The following is a 23,354-nucleotide window of genomic DNA, read 5'->3' as shown; positions in this document are numbered from 1 at the left end:
GGGATTCTCTCTCAACCTCTCTCTATGCCCTCCCCCCACTCATGCTGTCTCTTTCAAAATAAATAAATAAACTTAAAAAACAAAAAAATAAATAAAAGTTGGAAAACTACAAATGCAGTTTGACATAAATGCAAATCCATGAAATTATAGAATGTATAAGCTAGAAAAGAGAAAGAACATACTAGTGAACCAGATACAAAGGTTTCTCCCCTTTTTTTAAGTTTATTTGAGAGAGGATGGCGGAGGGGCAGAGAGAGAGAGAGAAAGAGAGAGAGAGAATCCCAAGAAGGCTCTGCACTGACAGTGCAGATGTGGGCCTCAAATTCACAAACTGTGAGATCTTGACCTGAGCCGAAGTCAGGTGGTCAACCGATGAAACCACCCAGGCGCCCTTTATTTGTTTTTTAAAATCGTGAATCTTTCCTATTGGGTTTTGAAAAAGCAAAACAAAACAAAACAAAACACACTTCTGTGTGCAGAACATGATCCTAAATGCTGACTCTTCTTTTTATCAGTATCTTCAATCTACATTTTCAATTTTTCAAAGCAAACCATTAACAGCTGCAGTCAAAGAGAAAGAGGATTTTGGAGAGACATTTAATGGTAGTTTTGAGCAAGACTAGAAAAAAGTGTTTTCATTTTTGTTTTGAGTAATGAAAAGAGTGGACTATGTGCATATAACTAATGTCTGTTACAGGAGGGGCGTGGTTTGGAGGGTAAGCGCTATTGTAAATGCCTATGCACATGGCTCACATGCAGCTACTCCAGACAGTTACAAAAATCAAGTCCCTTTACGTATGACCCATAAGCTCCATGCAGGGAGCTTACCTCTGAATTCCTGTTGCCTAACATAATAATACTTGGCTCAGGGTAAGTGCTCAAAACATTTGTTGCTTGGGATGGAAAGAAGAAACTGTTGGTTTATTATTGGTAAATGTTTCCAGTCCAGAACATTTTCGAACACCTACCACATCCCTGGTATGATGCAGAATACAACAACCAACACAACACAGGGCTACCCTTCAAATCTAATAATAGGAAACAGTCCCATAAATGAACTCTTTCAATATAATGTGGCAAGTGCTCTGACAGAAGTGAGCAGAGGGTGATCTACAATCGCTAACGGAAGGCTCTTGGTCCAAGCAGGGAGCTTAGGAGAAGTTTCCAATTAACCTGGTCCTTGTTGAACAAGTCACCACACTCAGTTTGGAATTTAACTAAAGGCAACTGAAAGACGTGCAATATAGAAACAAAAAACAGAGCTTTGCCTTACCTAAGAAGAGGCTTAAGTGATTCTTAATTTAAAAAAAAATTTTGGGGGGGCGCCTGGGGGGCGCAGTCGGTTAAGCGTTGGACTTCAGCCAGGTCACGATCTCGCGGTCCGTGAGTTCGAGCCCCGCGTCAGGCTCTGGGCTGATGGCTCAGAGCCTGGAGCCTGTTTCCGATTCTGTGTCTCCCTCTCTCTCTGCCCCTCCCCCGTTCATGCTCTGTCTCTCTCTGTCCCAAAAATAAATAAACGTTGAAAAAAAAAATTAAAAAAAAATTTTTTTTAAACACTTATTCACCTTTGAGAGACAGAGAGAGACACAACATGAGCAGGGCAGGGGCAGAAAGAAAAGGAGACACAGAATCTGTCAGCACAGAGCCCGACACGAGGCTCGATCCCAGGAACCATGAGATCATGACATGAGTCAAAGTTGGACACCCAAATGACTGAGCCACCCAGGCGCCCCAAGTGATTCTTAATCCTATATATATATATATGTTATATACTATATAATTATATAATATATATAATGAATGTCAACATGCTTCTCCTCAGAGAAATGCATACTATACACAATTTCACATATACTTTGAGGGAGACAATGGACCAATCCCATTTGAGAAATTCTGTTCTAGAGTATTGCTTCACAAAGAATCACAGAAGGAAGATTTCCCTCTGGGGGATAGGGGTTATATGAGAAACTGGCAAGGGGGTTCCCTGACAGCAATGACAAAAAAAAAAAAAAAAAAGGAAAAATTATTTTGGAATGATTAGATCAGGGTGACCTAAACTACCAAAAATTCAGCTACAAATTGGGTGGAAAAACCAAAGGGTGAAAAAAAGGTAAATCTGTCACAAAATAGACAGAATTTTGTGACCCCTCGTTCCCCCACAGGTTCTTAGAGAGTTGAGGTTTTCTTGCTAGTTGTGCTCAGTTACTTATAGGTAGTCAAATGTCTGAAATCAAAGTGGGCCCAAGAGGAATCTACCTTGAGTCTTGCTAGAAACAAGCGACCTGGTTAGGCTACCATTCCAGTGAAATTAGTAAAGGTGATTGGTGGGGTGATCCACCCTGGAGTCTAGTCCCACATCCACTTTAACAGTTGGAAAAGTCTTTAGAAATCATCTATATCCATAAAATTCTATTCTACACCATCCCTGAAAAGGGCAATCAAATATCTAATTGACCGTTAAAAAGAAAACCACCGGCCCAAGATGGAATCACTTATTCCAGGCCGTATCACCAAACCAGGGCTTACTATTTAACCTAGTTGCAGTTTCAACCTCCCCCAGAATGCAGTTTTAAGTAATTGGTCAGGAATTTTCTGGTCAGCACCAGAGAGGTCATCTGTCACGTGGAGCATCTCCAACCACTCCACACAAAAGGAAGTCAAGGTAATCTGCGTGATAAAACCCCATGCCTTTCCCAGAAGGGAAGGTGATTTTACCTGAACCTATACTTTTACCTTTGCTAATAACTTCTTGCTCCATCTTCCTTCCTATAAAAACCTTCCATTTTGTAGCTCTCCTCTACTTGCTAGATGGGATGCTGCCTGATTTATTTAATAAAGCCAGTCAGATCTTGAAATTTACTGGGTTGAATTTTTTTAACAGCTGCTCACCACAAAATATCTGCTTTCTTGTACTTACAGAAGGTCGTAGATTCGCTTTACACAGACAGGTTTATTTTCTTTTCTGCCAAAAATTGCTATCTTTAAGTTATCTGAAAAACTGTCATGCCTTCTCTTCTTGTACCTAAACTCAGGAGCATTAACTTTTCCCTCCAGCTGCTATCCTCTCAACTATCTTTGTCAATAGTGCTCTTGAAGCCTGACTCTCTAACCCTAGACACAGCCTACATGAAACCCTGCATATGGGACTGCAGCATTCCATCCTGAACACTGCACCATCCATGTAGTGTCAGTGCTTTGTTTGTTTTGGGGGGTTTTTTGTTGTTTGCTCAAGCAACTGAATTACATCATGGCTAATCTTGGGCTTGCCTGCCTTTTTCTTCTGAACCGTTGCCTAGCCATATCTCTTCAGCCTTGATTTATTAATAGATCTTAGGAAAAAGCCGTGGTCCTACATTTATCCCTCTTAAACTGAATCTTGTTTAATTTCTGCCTGGTATTTCACAATGTTTAAAGCAACCTGTCTGCATGACTCCCAAATCTTACCTCCAGTCCTAATTTCTCTTCTATTTATGACTAGACCCATATTTTCACTTGCTAACAAGTTATCACTACCTGGTTATTAAATCCTTACAGGTCAGACCCCAATACTAACATTTTGCGTGTATCATCTCATTTAATCCTTATGAGACTGAAGTTGGTTATACCCATTTTTGTATGTGGAAACTAAGGAATATCACTGCTCTTTTGACAGTATTATTAAAAAACATACAGACATTCTTGTCAAAACAAGTGGGAGGGGTGCTACTGGTATTCAGTGGATAGAGGTCAGGGATACAGCTCAACGCAACAAGGAAAGGTTCTGTATCTTGTACAATTTTCATGCTGCTAAAAAACCTGATTTTAGTTTTCTGAGACTAGGACTCCAACTCCATTTCACATGTCACCAAAGGATCTTTGGCACGGTTTTAATATACACTGAGTTTTCCAGAGAAACACAATTACTAAATAAGTCGAGGGAGAATTATAGTTTGTGTTTCTGCAGTTTTATTAGGAGTTGTTCACCATTTTGAAAAACTAAGCCACCAATAGCACTGAAACTCATGGCTTTGGGCTCAGCAATATATACGCCAATATCAGTCTGTGCTTGTGTTGTCTCATCGTGGTGACTCTATGTGTGTATGTACAAATATACTTAAATTTAGCTTCATTTCAAAATGTTAAATATCAAATCTTGGAAATATTCTATGGAATTTTGTCTTAATTCTTCAAAATCGAACCTTTCCTTTGTAGGTGGGTACAAGCATCTGATTAATTCATTATGACTTCTAGTCTAGTCAGGCTTTGAATAATTACACATTGAGTCACATGTTTCTGTCTAAATTCCCCTGTATTTTAGTAGCTGGGGCATTTTAATCATTTAAAAGAATCACCTGCAAATGGCATTTCAGAACAGTGGAGGGGATGCGACATCTGGCATGAGACCCCTGCTACACCATCTCTACAGCTTTCCCAGTATGCACCACACATCTCCCTGCCTTTGCTCCAGCTGGTCTCACAGCTCTCCCACGTCCCAATTCACACTTCTCTTGGAGGACCCAATGTAAATGTCACTTCTTTAAACCCTTCTACCACCCTTATACAACTTAGTCATTCTCTCTTTTGGTCTCCCTCTCGAAGAATGTTGACTCTTTGCCTCTGACCCATTCTCCTTACTGCAGCAAGAGCTATCTTTTTAAAATGTTAAGACCCCGGCACTTGTTTGCTTTGCACTTAGAATTAGCTCCAAATGCCCTCATTTGTAGGCCTGTATGACCAGGCCCCTCTCACCTCTCCTACACCTTCTAAACCCCTGCATCTTGTTGGCCAGGCTTTAGTCACAATCGCCTTCTTTCTTTTTTCCTAAAAAGGTAAATTTTCCCCTTCTTCAAGGGTTTTGCATATGCTATTCACTCTGCTTAGAAAGCTCCTGACCCTCCCTTCACATGGCTAGCCTCTCATCTTTTATTTATTTTAACATTTATTTATTTTTTGAGAGACAGAGAGAGACAGAGCATGAGCAGTGGAGGGGCAGAGAGAGAGGGAGACAGAGTCCAAAGCAGGCTCCAGGCTCTGAGCTGTCAGCATAGAGCTTGAAGTGGGGCTTAAACTCACAAACTATGAGATCATGAGCTGAGCTGAAGTCGGACGCTTAACCGACTGAGCCACCCAGGCACCCCATAGCTTCTCATGTTTTAGGAATCACCTTACATATCACCTCCTTGGAGAAAGCTTCCCAACTTACCCTATGTAAAGTAAGTCCCTCTCCCATTTGGGCCCATTTTGTTTACTTCATAACACTTAGGACAACTGGCTATTACTGGTTAGACTTGTCTATCTCCTCCACCAGAATATGAGCTCCCTGAAAAAAGGGGACCAGGGCTGTAGGACGAATATATAACCACTCACTTTTTTACAGTTATTTTCTATCTTTTTACCACTTATTTATCTCAATAGCTCCAGCAACTGACAAGAGTCCACAGCACATAGCAGAGTTTATATCTAGTTTCCGCATTTATCTATCCTCAGCTTTGGCACTTTTGGGTTTTACTGGCTGAACACTTACTATTCTGTTTTGCTCTGGAATTTTTTTCCTTGGGCAAATATAGATCTGGTGGGTATGGTCCTAGTATTCCTTGATCATCCCAGGCCAATGCCCAAATCTAAGCAATTCTAACACACAGCAACTAACTATAGTCATTTGGGACAGCCTCACATAGAACGTAGCAAGCTCCCTCATGGTCTGCAATGTCAGAAAAGGGACATTGTGGATCACAGTGTGCATCGGGGTTGGCCTTGGTTTCTGGAGTAAATGGAATGTGGTATCCATTCAAAATGATGGCATACTGGTTTTAGAAATGGTCTACTTAATTACATACCTGATTTGACTACTTCATTATATCATTTAGCATAGTCACTGAGCATTAAGATACCAAATATATGTTGCTTTATTATAAATTACTTCCTTTAAAATTCTCCATTATGTCATAGGTTAGGTACTTTAACAATTTTTTTTTAATTACATGTGTAGTTAATGGTATCATCTACACACTGTATTTCAGGATCATAAAAGGAATGCAAATACTGAGAGAGTTGAAAATCAGGGCCACACCACATCTACTCAAATCAACAAATACTGACTGGTAACATGGGATATGCTAATCAAGGAGGGAGACTCAAAAAAAATGTGAGACATAAACATCTCTGTTATTGTGTTGAGAACTTTACAATCTAGTTGGAGACATCAACCTGAAACAACAACATCAATAAATTATTAAAAAAAAAAAAAAAAAGCCACACGCAGTTTCTATCACTACCACACGATGGTACAATAAATTAAGAGGTCAAGGATAGTTGAAATTTGGGGGCCTGGGTGCTTCAGTTGATTAAACATCTGACTCTTGATTTTGGCTCAGGTCATGATCTCACAGTTAATGAGTTCAAGCCCCACATCGGGCTCTCCACTGACAGCACAGAGCCTGCCTGGGATTCTCTCTCTCTGCCCCTCCCCTGCTCATGCTCGCTCTCTCTCTCTCTCTCTCTCTCTCTCTCTCTCCCTCTCAAAATAAATAAACACACTTTGATAAAAAAAAAAAAAAGTGCCAAGGGAGCCAAGTCCTTTACTTTATTCAAGTTGGCATCTCCAATGCCTAATATAAGTGAGTCCAACAAATGCTCAAAAATTGCTGGAGTTACTGATCTAGGTAAGTAGATCTAATTTTTTTTAATGTTTATTTATTTTGAGAGAGACTGCAAGTCGGGGCAGACAGAGAGGCAGACAGAGGATCTAAAGTAGGCTCCATGCTGATAGCAGAAAATCCAATACAGGGCTCGAACCCACAAACTGAGATATCATGACTTGAGCTGAAGTTGGACGCTTAACCGACTGAGCCACCCAGGCGCCCCAGTAACTAGATCTATTTTTATGCTGAACCTGAGTAATTCCTAAACCTGTTTCAATTAACAAGTTATATAATTATTACAGAGTCAAACACCATTTTACAAGTAACCAAATCTTCCATAATTTTAGTTTTAACCAAAGAACTGAAGAACACTAATTAGATGCTTAAAGTATAGAATAGTGGCTTTTTTTAGTCTACTATGTAAACTGATCACTGAAAGATAATTCATTCCTAAGTTGTTTTGTTCTAAAAGATGGTATATTTTGAGTGGGGTGTTCTCAGAGCCCAGATTCAGTATCAACTAGCTGGTGTAAGCTCTAGGCTCTGAGAACACCTCCAAGTATTTGTTCTTATACTTATACCATGGCGATGGTTGACTTGAGTCCATCTGTGACATAAAAAGTTGTCTCATTCTATTAATTCTCTGTGCTTAGATCAAAAATATAGAAAAGCTGATTACACAAGAGTTTTATGCCTGAAAAGAAGAAAGAAGTCCAATATTGGTCAAAACAACAAAAATAAAACTAAAACAATACTAAATATTAAAACTATATAAAACTTACAAAGGATAAATACTTCAATTTAAAATTTAAACAGCCCCTTAAAAGGACATTATAAATTAGCAAGCACTTAAGGGTCTTTTTTCCTTAGGAAAATTACCTTAGGTAACATAAACAGAAAAGAGATAGTTAACTCTACCCACAGATAGGCTTGGATAAATTCTTACATTCCAATTTGCCTCATCAGAAAGCATCACTGGCCATCAAACCCCTTTAATCATTACTAAACCACCTGGCTATATTTCAACCTACTCTGTGTTACAAAGTCCAAGACAGGTTGGAACTAATTTTCCATGTATTGCACTTTGGGATTCTGTGACCTGGTGACTTCACATGGCTCCTGACTCTCAGCAGCAGCCAATCTGAAACACAACATAAAATGGAGTCTATCTGGGAAAACTTCTCGGGGCAAAATCCTTTGCTATATGTTTTTTGTTTGTTTTTTAGAGAAAGAGAGAGAAAGAGAGAGAAAGAGAGCACAAACAGGGGAGATGGCAGAGGGAGAGAGAGAGAATCTTAAGTAGGCTCCACACTTAGCACAGAGCCCGATTCAGGGCTTGATCCCATGACCCTGGGATCTCAACCTGAGCTGAAATCAAGAGTGGGCCACTTCGGGTGGCTGGGTGGTTCAGTTGGTTAAGCATCCAACTTCAGCTCAGGCCACAATCTCACGGTTTGTGGGTTTGAGCCCCATGTCGGGCTCTGTGTTGACAGCTCAGAGCCTTGAGCCTGCTCTGGATTCTGTGTCTCCCTCTCTCTCTGCCTCTCCCTCACTCACGTTCTCTCAAAAATAAATAAAATGTTAAAGAAAAAAAAAAAAAAAGAGTGGGCAACTCAACCGAGCCACCCAGGCACCCCATATGTTGATTCTTAATAGCTTCAATTATGATGATACTTACTGATAATTACAAAAGGTAACACCTGTCATTCTTACCTAATAAGTGAGAGAGAAAGAAATTTTATGCGGTAATGTCACAAATTCCCTGTCTTTCTTAAGAAGTAGAGAAAAAAATATTCCAAATAAAGTTTTACTTAGATTACTTAATGATATGATATATAACTAAAAAATAGCGGGGCTAATTTCATTTGCCATACATGAAAGTCTCTTAAGTGTCAAAATCGTAATTGTTGGTCACTTTAAAGCTATAGGATATTTTCCAATCATATCAGTATATTTACCAGTGCATTTATCAGTGTATATATTATATATTTATCAGTGGATAATTTTAATTTGTGGGGAAAAAAAGGGTTAATAGATAGAAACTTCAGAATCTATGAGTAAAAACTTATAAAACTAGAAGGCTGAAGAGAGCTAAGAATTTCTCATCAAGATTGACAAATGCTACAATTGATTAGAAGCCACAGAAAATTTGACAAAGGTGAAACTAGGGGTATAAATTAAAACATCCCCTGAAAGATGCTAAAACCAAAGAACAATCAAAACAAGAAATGGTTAGAGTAGGAAAAAAAAATAGTCTTCTGTAATCATTCAAATACCTATTACATATGCAGCACTATATTACCAGTTTGGGGGAATAAAAAGTTATAGAACATACATAGTCCCTGCTCCCAAAGAGCTGATATTGTTAGAGGAACAAGACACAAACATTCTATGTCATATCAATAACAATCCAAATAAAATATATAGGAATGAAGGCAAGGGATGGATGGCTGTGGGTACAGTGGTTGAGAGGCTTCATAGCCAAGACTGAATCTGAGCCAGGCCCTAAAAAGTAGAAGTTTAATAGGCAGAAACTGAGAAGAGAATAAGCAGAGGTCAGAAAATGACACAGAACACAGTGGTCCAGCACTCAATGAGGAGACAACAGGGACATATGCATAGGAGACAGGTCATATCAGTCACACTAGAGGGTCTTAAATGCTATCCTTATACAATTTTAAGTCATAAAATGTTTGTGAACATGATTAATATATTTCTATATTTAATCTGGAGCATGACTTGGAATGTATTTTCAGGAGAAACTGCTTTAGAATCGATGAGACGAGAAGTCAGAAGTCAGAATAATACCAGAAGTAATACTGTAAATCAGAAGTTCTTAATGTGGTCCACACACCCCTTGGAAGTCACTGAGACTATTTCAAAGGATTTGTGAGGTTGAAATTATGCTCATAATACTTTTAAGATGTTATTTGCTTATTTCACTGTGTTGACATTTGCATTAACAGCACACACACAAAAAAATGGTGAATAAAACTGCTGGTGTCAAGACAGTGGAACCAAAATGTACTACCAGCACTATATTCTTTTGTTTTTAAGACAACTTTATTGAGGTATAATTGCTGCATAATAAACAGCATATATTTCAAGTGTACAATTTGAGGAGTTTTTACATATATGTACATATTGAGAAACCACTGCTACAATCAAGATGACAAATATTTTGACAAGTTTCCCTGTGACCTTTAGTAACCCATCTATCTCTACTCCCTTGTTCTTGATTTTTTTCGATCACTATAAATTTATTTGCAAGTTCTACAATTTTATAAAAATGGAATCATAGGGGCGCCTGGGTGGCACAGTCGGTTAAGCGTCCGACTTCAGCCAGGTCACGATCTCGCGGTCCGTGAGTTCGAGCCCCGCATCGGGCTCTGGGCTGATGGCTCAGAGCCTGGAGCCTGTTTCCGATTCTGTGTCTCCCTCTCTCTCTGCCCCTCCCCCGTTCATGCTCTGTCTCTCTCTGTCCCAAAAATAAATAAACGTTGAAAAAAAAAAATGGAATCATATAGTAAGTATTCCTTTTTCATGCTAACACTATCCAAAAGCAAACCAAGCAAAGTAGACTTCGGATCAAGGAAAAACCCAGGAGAAAGAGGATCATTTCATAATAATAAAAGATCAATCCATTAAAGAGGACATAGTAATTCTAAATGCATATGAACCTAATAACAGTTTCAGAATACATGATGCAAAAACTGACCAACCTAAAGTGAAAAACAAACATATACACAACCATAGTTGAGAATTTCCATACCTCTCTCCATATAATGGGCAGAACAAGTGTATAGAAAATCAGTAAGCACACAGGAGACTTAAACAATCAATGTGATACAATTGATATTTATAAAACACATTAATAGCAGAATACACATTATTTTCAAGTGCACCTGGAACATTAGTCAAGAATGACTATATTATGGGCAGTAAAAAGTAAATTTCAAAGGACTAAACTCACACCAAATATGTTCTCTGACCAAAATGGATTTAAATTAGAAATCAACAACAGAAAGATAATCCTCAAATATTTGGAAACTAAACATTACACTTTTAAATAATCCATAAGTCAAACAATACATCAAAAGGGAAATTAGAAAATATCTGAACAGAATGAAAATCATTTTTAGAAACTGTTATCATGAAACAAATGAGCTTGAGAGCTTTTTTTTAAGTTTATTTATTTTGAGAGAGAGAGAGTGTGTGTGCACACATGCAGGGGACTGGCAAAGAGAGAGATGGAGAAAGAGAATCCCAAGCAGGCTTCATACTGTCAGCACCGAGCTCAGCACAGGGGTACTCAATTCCAAGAACCATGAGATGATTACCTGAGCCAAAATCAAGAATTGGACACTCCACCCACTTTATAAACTACCCAGGCGCCCCAATACCACTCTTCTTATAACATTTAAAAAATTACTGAATATAGTTATTTTCTTTTTTTTTTAAGTTTATTTTGAGAGAGAGAGAGAGCAGGAGGGGGAAGGGGCAGAAAGAGAGGGAGAGAGAGAATCCCAAGCAGGCTCCATGCTGTCAGTGCAGAGCCCAACATAGGGCTCAATCCTATGAACCATGAGGACATGATCTGAGCAGAGATCAAGAGTTTGGACGCTTAACTGACTAAGCCACCCAGGTGTCTCTTGAATATAGTTATTTTTATAAAAATGTTATTATATTCTCATATAATTATTTTAAGTGAATTAATAAAGATTTTTAAAATTTACCCATAAAAATTTTTTTTTAATGTTTATTTCTTTTCAGGAGAGAAAGAGAGAGACAGAGCACAAGCGGGGGCGGGGGGGGGGGGTTGCGGCAGAGAGAGAGAGGGAGACACAGAATCTGAAGTAGGCTCCAGGCTCTGAGCTGTCAGCACAGAGCCCGACACGGGGCTTGAACTCACAAGCTGTGTGATCACAACCTGAGCCAAAGTCGGACACTTAACCGACTGAGCCACCCAGGCACCCCTAAATTTACCCATTTTAATGTTTAACTACCCACCATTTTATGACAGATGGAAGAAAACTTGAAATAGTAAGTTGTAAGACTCGGTGACTGAATGAATTAGAGTGATAAAAGAAAAACAACTTAGGTACCTGGGATGTAAGAAGACCTGGTGTTCAGAAATTTCTGAGATAAAAAATGATATAATCATTATGAACTTGGTTGTTCATAGCAGATTTGCCTATTTTGATCCAGAGAATTAATCCCCATAATGGGAGCTGACAAAAACTGACTGAACTAAAAACATCAGGTTTTATACTATAAGGGCTCAATTAGAATTCCAGCACACAACCAAAAGGCCTTTTATATCCACACTTAATGGACAAGACACATGTCTGCCCAGTGCTGTCATGCCTGGGCTGTGGTAGAACAATTGATGGGGTCAGATGAGAGATTCACGCAAGGCAGAGTGAGTCCAGACTCAGCAGAACAGAAGTCCTTACCCCTGTCTACAGGGTCCTTAAGAACTAAATGTATTCAGACCCTGTGTATGCATACACTGCAACAGTTAAAGCTTGGAGGACAAACTGCTTGGGTTACTCTTTTTTTAGCTGTAGAATTTCAGAAAAGGTTGAATTTTTGTGCCTCTTTTTTTCTTAAAACAGGGATAATTATTATATCATAGGGTTACTGTGATGGTTACAAATGTAAAGCACTTAGAAAAACACCAGGTACAAGAAGTACTTGATAAATACTGCCATTACACAGTGTTTTACCTGAAATATGGAGCAAAAAGTAGTAGTCTAATCTACAGGGTGGGTGAGAGTACAAGAAATATAATAAAAGACTCTAAAAGTTAACTACAATATCTAAATGTTCCAGGGTTAAAGATCCATAAAGTGATCACAGATAATTCTATAAGGAAAAAAATTACCTCAAAATTATCATTTAAAAATGAATAAATAGTAGATTTGGGATAGACTTAGGATTCAGAAAGTATCTACTGAATATTTTCAAAGCTGATGCATTTCTTTCATAGTAATGAGAATAAAAATATATCCTCAACTAACAATTATGAGACAAGTGATAGTTTTCCTTTTTTTATAAAAAGCAAAATTTAAGTAAGCACTTTAAAAAAAACTTTAGCTTTAACTATGTAAACCCCAGCATCTACACCTTGACTCAAAGTGAAAAAGAAACATATAAGCTGAATGGAAAACTAACACGTGATGGGGATAAGGAGTGCACTTGTCATGATGAGCACTGGATGATGTATGGAAGTGCTGAATCACTATATTGTACACCTGAAACAAATATTACACTGTATATTAACTACACTTGAATTTAAATACACACTAAAAAAAAGAAAAGAAAAAAAAAAAGAAGAAGAGTCTAAGGACTATCAGCCTATTTGAGAGGCAAGTCCTGATGGTGATGGTCAGGAAGAGAGGAGTCCAGGGAGTTGGGTGGGGGTGGAGGGGGGTTTTGACAGCCTGCAGTGATGGCAAAATACCTCTCTGGATAAAGGACTAGTGGCAGGATAAAGGACTCTGGAGCCCTGACCTGATTGTGGGCAAGGCAGAGTCATCCAAGCAGCTTCCTGGAACTACTCCCAATCCTGCCTCATGCCTAAGAAAAACACAGAGAAACCAGAACAGAGAATTTGCAAAATTACCCCACAAAATAAGCTAGCAGTTGGAGGTAGAAATCATTTAAAAGAGGATATGGTAGTCTGCAAACTCTGCTGTCAGTTATGTCAACACCTGACAAAGAATTTCCACATTCTTAACTTCCGCAAGCACTGCCATGCTTCTGCAGGACTTCTGCACTCAAATAGCAGGAGCACTCTGCCTCAGGCCATAAACCTGAATAAGCCCACCCACCCCCCCGCCCCCCTCCCCCCCCAGAGCAGGCCAGGATGGTGGCAGCAGCAGCCTGGAATGCTTCCAGGATTTCAGCAACGCTTCTTCATGTAATAATCAGTGCTGTACTTCCATCTGCCTCACTAACAGAATAAAAACGTCTATGTAGGTCAGGAGGAAATGAAGTTCTATACACAATCTATGCTTCTATATACTCCAAACCAACTCAGGCACTGTTTAAAGGCAAATGAGAGGGTGTGTGAGAAGTCCGGCGAGTAGGGAAACAGTGACAAGGCTGCTCATCCGTGGGAGCCAAACATTATACTTTTCCTGAGCAAATCTTTTAGCCTGAGTGGATAAAATGCTTAAGACTCACAGTGATTACTTTTGAGAGAAAAAGACAGTGAAGGAAAAAAGTACCAGAGAGATTCTAATTTGTGATCTTTTCACAAGAGTAAATTATTACAATGATTGAAAGGAATGTATTGACTTACCTCGAAAATATCTGTCTTGTCATCAAATAGGCTGACAAAATATTTATAGTCAGCATAAGCCCAGAATTTGGAATGATCATAATCTCTAAAAGGTCCGGAAAGAGGAGACTGGTCACAGTTCCAGGTCAGAAACTCTTCAAGTGTAGCTTCTACATAACCACATGTAGTTTCAAACTGAGGAACTGCAATGTAAGAGAGCCCAACCTTAAATGTATACTGAACACTGTTTCCAAATATTGTTCCTTTTTTAAAATGAAGACAGTTTGAAACAATTAAAAATTAATTTTGTGCTTGTGATATAATTAGAACCATTTACAGTACTCACAATATCATGGTTTAACACAAAAGTGAAAAACAAGATTTAACGTTAAGATTTTTAAAGACTACACTTAGTATAGCCTGATTTAGTAATCCAGTGGTATACTTTAGATTATTAATTTTCCAAGACCTTTCCAGGGGTCTGTGAGGTCTAAACTATTTTCACAATAATACCCTGACATTTTTCATTCTCATTCTCTCACAAGTGTATGGTGGAGTTTTCTAGAAGCTTAGTCGATGTCACTACAGAGATAGCTAGTGGAATACGTGTTTATGTTTTTGTATTTTTAAAACGTCTCAGTTTTAATTTATAATATGGTAAGCATCACTAGATATAATCCACATTGGCAAAAGCTCGTTGGGGAACTCAATAATTTATTTTAAAGGTATGGCATTTATTGTTTTTCCAAATATTACAAAAGATATGGAATGCTTCATGAAGTTGCATCATCCTTGTGCAGGAGTCATGCCAATCTTCTCTGCACTGGAGAACTCAACAAAGGGAGTTGGCAAAGGGTCCTGAAGCCAAAAAGTTTGAGAACTACTTCCTCAGATTAAAAAGGAAAAAAGGCAATAACAAAAAACAGTCTTTTGAAAATTTTCTGACTTTATACATAGCTCCTCAGAATTATTAAGTGGCCAATGGCAGACTTAATGTCTGTTCATTTATTCATTAACTCATTTATTTCAGAATCATTTATTAAGTTCCTAATTTGTAATTAGCACTGTGCTCAGGCTTGCATAAAAGAGACAGGTAATACTCTTGAGTCGATAATATATTCAGACAAATATAAAGCTTTAACCAGAATAATAGGAAATTTGGGGCATGACATAATTAAATGCCAATTTTGTGTCATAGTCACATAGGAAAAAGCAAAGACCCAGAGAAGAGAGTTGGTGAGGAAACCTTAGAGAGAAGACAATTGTCTGTCCATTTATGGATGTTGGACTCATTTATACAAGAACTATTCTTCTAAATAGTGAAAAATGAATTTTTTTTTGTAACAAGCAGAATATTTTTTTAAAGTGTTATTTGTTATTTATTTTGAGAGCGAGCACGCAAGTGAGCATGAACAGGTGAGGGGCAGAGAGAGGGAGAGACAGAATCTTAAGTAGGCTCCATGCTGTCGGCACAGAGCCCCACACGGGGCTTGAACCCACGAACTGTGAGATCATGACCTTAGCCAAAATCAAGAGTCGGATGTTTAACCGACTGAGCCACCCATGTGCCCCAACAAGCAGAATATTTCAAATGCGTGTTGGGAAGTTAATATTCAAGAAACCTGATTATGATCAGCATGAAATCCTTTCAAGAGATATAGATCTACTATGTGTAAATCAGTTACCACAATGTCTGAAACAAAGTAGATTCTCAGTAACAGGCACTAATTCTGATTCTTATATTTACTTGGGGCCCTTCAAAAGTTAGTCAAATTAGTAGTAAGAGGAGAAGGGCATTCAAACTCTTCTTTCAACACCTTTAACTTTGCCCTCCATTTCTCCCTGAACTACTTAGGATTATTTTGACCATCTTTCTCTCCTCCACCTCTCTTTTTCCTATAACCTTAGAATGGCAAAGAATAGAGGGGAGTGGGTGTCAAGGAGGCATCCTAGGTCTACTTCATCAACTTGTCACCTGACTTTGAGAAGTAGGAAAACTTTACAAAAGTACATTTATCTAAAAGATTAAAATCTGCATATTTAAGAACTTTTAAAATTTGACAAGTTTTAAGAAGGACTTAGAACAGTAACCCATCAGTGTATGTGTGTGTGTGTATATGGTGTGTGTGTGTGTGTGTGTGTGTGTATGTATACGTGTGTGTGTGTGTGTGTGTGTGTGTGTGTGTGTGTGTGTGTGTATATATATATATATATATATATATGTATGTATGTATCTCCACAATATTATGAACATCATCATTAAGAATTTACCCCAGGGGCACCCAGGTGGCTCAGTTGGTTAAGCGTCTGACTTTGGCTCAGGTCATGATCTCACAGTTCGTGGGTTCAATCTCCACACCAGGCTTTGCACTAACAGCACAGAGCCTGCTTCGAATCCTCTGTCTCCCTCTCTCTCTGCCCCTCCCCAGTTCTCTCACTCTCTCAAAAAATAAACAGTAAAAAAAAAAAAAATTGGAGAAGATATTTGCAAATGACATACCAGATAAAGGGTTAGTATCCAAAATCTATAAAAAACTTTTCAAACTCAACACACAAAACACAAAAAATCCAGTGAATGGGCAAAAGACATGAATAGACACTTTTCCAAAGAAGACATCCAGATGGCCAACTGACACATGAAAAAATGCTCAACATCACCCATCATCAGAGAAATACAAATCAAAACCACAATGAGATACCACCTTACACCTGTCAGAATGGCTAACATTAACAACTCAGGCAACAACAGATGTTGGCGAGGATGCGGAGAAAGAGGATTTCTTTCGCACTGCTGGTGGGAATACAAACTGGTGCAACTCTGGAAAACAGTCTGGAGGTTCCTCAGAAAGTTAAAAATACAACCGCTCTATGACCCAGCAAGTGCACTACTAGGTATTTATCCAAGGGATACAGATGTGCTATTTCAAAGGGGCACATGCACCCCCAAGGTTTATAACATCGCTATTGACAATAGCCAAAGTATGCAAAGAGCCCAAATACCCATTGACAGATGAATGGATAAAGAAGATGTGGTATACATACACAATAGAGTATTACTTGGCAATCAAAAAGAATGAAATCTTGCCATTTGCAACTATGTGGATGAACTAGAGGGTATTATGCTAAGCAAAATTAGTCAGAAAAGGACAAATATCATAGGACTTCACTCATGTGGAATTTAAGATACAAAACAGATGAACATAAGAGAAGGGAAGCAAAAATAATATAAAAACAGGGAGGGGGACTAAACATAAGAGACTCTTAAATACAGAGAACAGACTGAGGGTTGCTGGAGGGGGTGTGGGTGGGGGGATGGGCTAAATGAGCAAGGGGCATTAAGGAGGACACTTGTTGGGATGAGCACTGGGTGTTATATGTAGGTGATGAATCGCTGGATTCTACTCCTGAAATCATTGTTGCACTATATGCTAACTAACTTGGATGTAAATTAAAAAATTAAAAAATTTAAAATAAATAGTTAAAAAATTGTCCAACTTAAAAAAAAAAAGAATTTACCCCAACAACAATAGGAACAGAGTTTCTTTTTTTTTTTTATTATTATTTAAAAAAAAATTTTTTTTTCAACGTTTATTTATTTTTGGGACAGAGAGAGACAGAGCATGAACGGGGGAGGGGCAGAGAGAGAGGGAGACACAGAATCGGAAACAGGCTCCAGGCTCTGAGCCATCAGCCCAGAGCCTGACGCGGAGCTCGAACTCCCGGACCGCGAGATCGTGACCTGGCTGAAGTCGGACGCTTAACCGACTGCGCCACCCAGGCGCCCCAGAAACACACAGAGTTTCTTAACAAACAAAAACCCATGTGGCAAGAAAGTTGCATGGTGCTTGGAAACAGGAGTAATTTTATAATCATTTCAGTAAGCTCCAATGGAAGCCTAAAGACATTGCACTGTCTTATGAATTTTCACTTCATAAAACTAATCCAACCGATCGAACTGAATACTAAAACCATTACTTGAGACATCTGCCCCTGGGGGTACAGAGCAGCACTTCAGAGTTAAGGCCAGTTTTCACAGCCATGTCTGCATTGCAGCCTTATCAGGGGACTTTGTTCTGTCACAGCAAACTGTACTTTAAAAAATAAAAATCCAAAAGTGAAAAAATTACATGTGAGAACTGTTACTGTCAGGAGAAAATTACTATGAATGGGATGAATGGAAATGACAGACTTTTTCACTTACATGGTGATTTCAAAATAGAATTCTTTTGATATTTTCCTTCCAGGAAGTAGCAGCACCAAAGGTACTGTTTTCATTCTGTTATGACAATTTCTTTCTGGGTAGCACAGCTGTTTTTCTTAGTTTATTTTTTTGCAATGCAATTATTCCTTTCCAACTTTATTATTATTGTTCTTTCATTTCATGTTGAAGTAGCCTAGGCAGCTGCAATTTTCATCCCACTTAACTGTCAAAGCGTTAGGTAAGACGCAGCTTGACTGAGCTCAGGATTTGGAAGTAGTGTGTAAGTTGAGTTTGCTTTTAACTCTCATAAAAGGGAGTCCTAAAATATTTTTTGCAGAGCAGAGGAACAAGTATGTCTCCATTTTGTTAGACTTCATCGTTTTATAAGCAACAAACACTGCATGGAATACAGGTACTGGGAAGGACTTTTGATCATCATTGCACCCCCACCTGTTTAGGGTTCTTTCTACAGATGTTTTGCCAAATTACTGCCAGTTGAGGTATAGTATTGCCACTGAGCATGTATGTTGGCAAATGAGTTTGATCTAGAATGTTTTCAAAGACCTACGAGATATCATTGTCTGCTTCCTAAAATGAACAAAGATATACATATAATTCAAAGTATAATTACTATTACCTCAAGCATTCTAGAAAAACTCAAACCAAGACCTAAAACAAAAATACGAAATATATTCAACAAGCCACAAAATACTCTTAACAACACAGATCAAACTATGGGTTGATGGAGGGAGGTGGGTGGGAGAGGAGCTAGATGAGTGATGGGTACCAAGGAGGGCACTTGTGATGAGCACTGGGTGTTGTATGTAAGTGATGAATCACTGAATTCTATTCCTGAAACCAATATTGCACTGTATGTTAACTAAAATTTAAATTAAAAAAAATGGTTCTCTAAATAAATAAATGAATGCCATACCTGCAACTAAAAGAGAAAAAAAATACATATTCAATAGGAAGGAAACAAAGTTATCAATGCTTGTAACATCATTACCTGAGCTGAAGTTGGACACTTAACCAGCTGAGCCACCCAGGCACCCCTTGGTAGCCGTTTAAAAGTCACATTTAGGGGTACCTGGGTAGCTCAGCTGGTTAAGCATCCCACTCTTGGTTTCGACTCAGGTCATGATCTCATGGTTTGTGGGTTTGAGCCCCAAGTCGGGCTCAGAGTCTGCTTGGGATTCTCTCTCTTTCTCTCTCTCTCTCTCCCTCTCTCTCTCTCTCTGCTCCCCACTGTTCACTCGCGTGCTCTCTCTCTCTCTCTCAAAATAAATAAAACTTAAAAGTCATATTTAACATCAAGAGAAACTGCTCAAGACATGGTTCAGTTCCTCAAAAGGTTAAACACAGATTACCACATGACTCAGCAATTCTACTTCTAGGTATAATCCCAAGAGAAATGAAAACACATACCCACATAAAAATGTGTACGTAAATGTTCAAAGTAGCATTATCCATAATAGTCAAAAAGTGGAAACAACACAAATGTCCATTAACTGATGAGTGGATAAACATAATGTGGTATATACATATGATCAGGATAAATAAATTTCAGCAATAAAAATAAATGAAGTACAGATATATGCTACGACATGGATGAATCTGGAAAACATGCTACGTGAAAGAAGCCAGACACAAAAGGCCACATACTGAATGAGTCCATTTATATGAAATGTCCCAAATACGCAAATCTATAAAAACAGAAAGCAGGAGTGCCTGGGTGGCTCAGTAAGTTAAGGCTCAGGTCATGATCTCGTGGCTCACGAGTTTGAGCACCACATGGGGTTTTGTGCTGACAGCTCAGAGCCTGGAGCCTGCTTCGGATTCTGTGTCTCCCTCTCTCTCTGCCCCTCCCCCACTCACACTCTGCCTGTCTCTCTCTCTCTCTCTCAAAAATAAACATTAAAAAATTAAAACAACAACAACAAACAGAAAGCAGACTACTGGTTGCCAAAACCTGAGGGTAAAATGGGGAGTGGAGAGTGACTGTTTAACAGGTACTGGGCTTCCCTATGGGGTCACGGGGTGATGAAATATTCCGGAATTAGACAGTGGTGATGGTTGTACTACACGATGCGTATGCTAAAACCACTGAATTGTATATTTTTAAATGATAAATTTTATATTATGTGAATTGCATATAAACTTTAAAAAAATATCATCAGTAAAAACTCAGAGCAGTTGCTCACAACTGCAGAGACTTTCTACTTTCTTTTTCTTTTATGCTTAAGTGTAGCTTGAAAATGTCAAATCACTGTGCCTCATCTATAAAATAGGTTTATAATAGTACCATTCTAAGAGGGTTTGAAGAAGGTTAAGAGAATTAACATGTATAAAGCACTCAGAACACTGCCTGACACAATAGCTCTCAATAACTGTTAGCAATTAATGGTAGTATTATAGTTAGAGCCTAACCACAGTGTGAAAAAATTACAATTCTTATTTATCTCCTAATTATTGTCTAAAAGACACTTCACTGGAGAGATTTATTTGCCTAAAATCAAGAAAGAAAAAGTACAAGATGAATTTTTATGTGCCTTGTGCTGGTCTAGCATTTAATTTTAAAATACAGTAAACATGTTGGTCTATGATTAGAATGAGATGCCAAAGAGTTCGAGGTATTAAGCCTGCTCTACCTGCCATGAGTATGAGAGTGTTCTAGACACCAAAAACCACATAGCTCTTGGGAGATATGCTAGAAGGTCAGCATGAGAGAAGGAAGCTTGGAGAAGCTAGAAGGGAAATTGGGTAATTTTCTAGTTCCCTCTGAGTTATTAGTAGATATTCATAGAGCCACTTCACAGCAATGCTTCAAACACTGTGAAATTCTAGACTAGCAAACTTGCCCATATTTAAATAGAAGTTAAACACATTCTGAAGCCAGACAATGGTCATGGGTTCCTTTAGATTAAAAACAGCGCTGTTTCTTTCCTTTAAATGAATTTTTAGAGTTCACAGTAACTGCTTTATCTGACTATAAGGCAAAATATCGAAATGTTACAAGTCTTGAGGGAAGAAGGAGGAGCTGGCAAAATCTGTTTAAGAGGATGAAAAAAAACCCCAGCTTTACATACTTCTCACATTTATGCAGTGCCATAGAGGTCAGACAGCTGATAAAGCAGAGAGATACAATTACAATCAAGAGTAAGCACTATAAATATAGAGCCTGAAGCCACAAATGAAAGGGCACATTCTACGTGAGTCAAAAGTAAAAGAGACTATTAGATTAGTATTAACCTTTTTCAGTCACAGGGGAACATAAAGAATGGCACATTAAGAAATCTTAAGCGTCTACCACATTCAATGAGCCATGATACATGAACAAATACATTTTATACAAGGTTATCAACTATAGGTTGTTTAGTCTAAAAAAAACCTTAACACAAACTGTCCATCTAAAACTTCCAATAAAACCCTCCTATCTGCAATAGTCAAAAACAGGATTCGAAACAAAGGATTCTCTAGAGATAAGGAAACCACTGCTAAGAATACGGGAATGTTATTGAAGAGGCATTATTATTACGATCACTCATAGTCCTACCTGTATCTGTTCTTTTCATTCCCATCCTGAATCGTATCTGCTTGCCATGAAGGACCTCAGAAAGGTGTTCAGCAGTCCAGTGTTGTGCTGGCCAATCAACAGCCATGTTACAGAAGATTGCAGGTTGTTGTAAAGACATTATAATTTCTTTTGCTTTCTCTGGTGTAAAAGGTTTGACATGTTCACCTAGGGAGAGAAATAAATAGAGCGACAGGGAGATAACTATAAAGTTATTTCATATAATACAAAGAAATAATAGCTAGTATCATTTCTATTATGGTAAATCTTTCTATGTAATTATACATTTTATACTTCATTTATTACAATTTACATAAATATTTGACCTCAAAAACCATAATTCTTAAATTATTTTTCTCAAATTAAATTTTGAACATTGGAAAATATGTACAATTTTCAATGTCAAAAATGTTTTTAAAAAAGGCTTTTCAATTACATTTAAACTTTAAAACGCATCATTTTTTGAAAACGGTATGAAACACTGATGGGAACTATGCTGGATCAACTAGGGGTGCTGCAGCCAGCAAGAATTCTACTTGCCTTACCATGTGTTCACCCAAAAAGACTACTGAATCAGTCAACGGGGTGAGGGGGATTATTTTCATTTCAAGATTTAAAACGACAGGGGCACCTGGGTGGCTCAGTCGGTTAAGCATCTGACTCTTGATCTCGGCTCAGGACATGATCTCAAGGTTCATGAGTTCAGGCTCTGCACTGATGGCATGGAGCCTGCTTGGGATTCTGTCTCTCCTCTCTGCCCCCCACCTGCTTGTGTTCTCTCTCTCAAAATAAATAAATTAGCTTAAACATTTTTTTTAAACGTAAAAGATGTACTGGGATGGGTATCAGTGTTAGTCCTTGACTTCAACTGCATCTATAAACAGTATAAGGGATATGTACAAACGAATACTGTAACTTACTGAGTACTTCAATAAATTTCACAGAATCATAGACTATTAATCCTGGAGAGGATGGTAATGATAAGTATTTGTTAAATAAAAGAACAAGAAAGTTTCTCCTTAAAGACATCTTAAGATGAAAGTTGTATGGGAAAGTTAAAAAGTGCTTCATACTCTGATTCTTATATATATATATATATATATATATATATATATATATATATATATAATCATAAGCATATATTTGATTCTCTAGAACAATCAGCTAAACCCTGTAATTCATTGCCTATTCTGTACTTATACTTAATTCAAAAAATTAAGGAAAGCTCATAAATAATCCAAATTCTCACAGCATCCAACTTTCTTCTAAACTTTCTCATAAAAGGAAGAGGGATGGGGAAGGAGCTATCAAGGAACTTGATTCATACTTGTCTGAATGTAAGGCTTGTTTTTAAAGAAAATGGAAATTTAAGTCAATTTGGTCTCTCTTCTCAGACAAGGACAAACACTCAGAATCTTTCCCTACACTTGATGAAAGTAAGCAAGACATCTGAGGACAGTCTGTCACTGTCTACACACTGAGGGCTCCCGAGTGAGGAGATGAGTGTGGACGCTCAGAGGGAAAGGCAGGTAGAAGAGCTGGGCGTTGTGTGGGGGCTGCATGGAGGGAGGAGGAGACAGGGAATCCTTAGGTCTCAAAGTAATGAAGCTCAAGCTTATCTTTAAGTGCTGAAGGGCCTATAAGGGAAACAGAATGTAACCAGGAATAAAA

General features: G+C 38.2%; 1 protein-coding gene and 1 pseudogene across 2 annotated transcripts in view; both read right to left on the bottom strand.

Annotated features, from left to right (window-relative positions):
- HSPBAP1 (HSPB1 associated protein 1) overlaps nt 1-23,354 on the bottom strand; it is a 58,529-nt gene that overhangs the window by 18,988 nt on the left and 16,187 nt on the right. For both annotated transcript variants that reach the window (XM_086675256.1, XM_025913238.2), the window contains exons 2-3: nt 21,666-21,851; nt 13,930-14,111 (exon numbers count right to left, since the gene is read on the bottom strand). In XM_086675256.1, the coding sequence (XP_086531382.1) occupies nt 13,930-14,111; nt 21,666-21,851 (368 nt within the window). The remainder of the gene's footprint in view (nt 1-13,929; nt 14,112-21,665; nt 21,852-23,354) is intronic.
- Nucleotides 14,666-14,755, bottom strand: LOC112850575 (U6 spliceosomal RNA; annotated as a pseudogene).

This window comes from Puma concolor, chromosome C2 (genome assembly GCF_028749965.1).
Source record: "Puma concolor isolate L17-30 chromosome C2, mPumCon1.1.hap2, whole genome shotgun sequence".
Lineage (NCBI taxonomy): Eukaryota > Metazoa > Chordata > Mammalia > Carnivora > Felidae > Puma > Puma concolor.
Note: the sequence above shows the minus strand (reverse complement) of the source record. Positions and strands in the feature narration are given on the sequence as shown.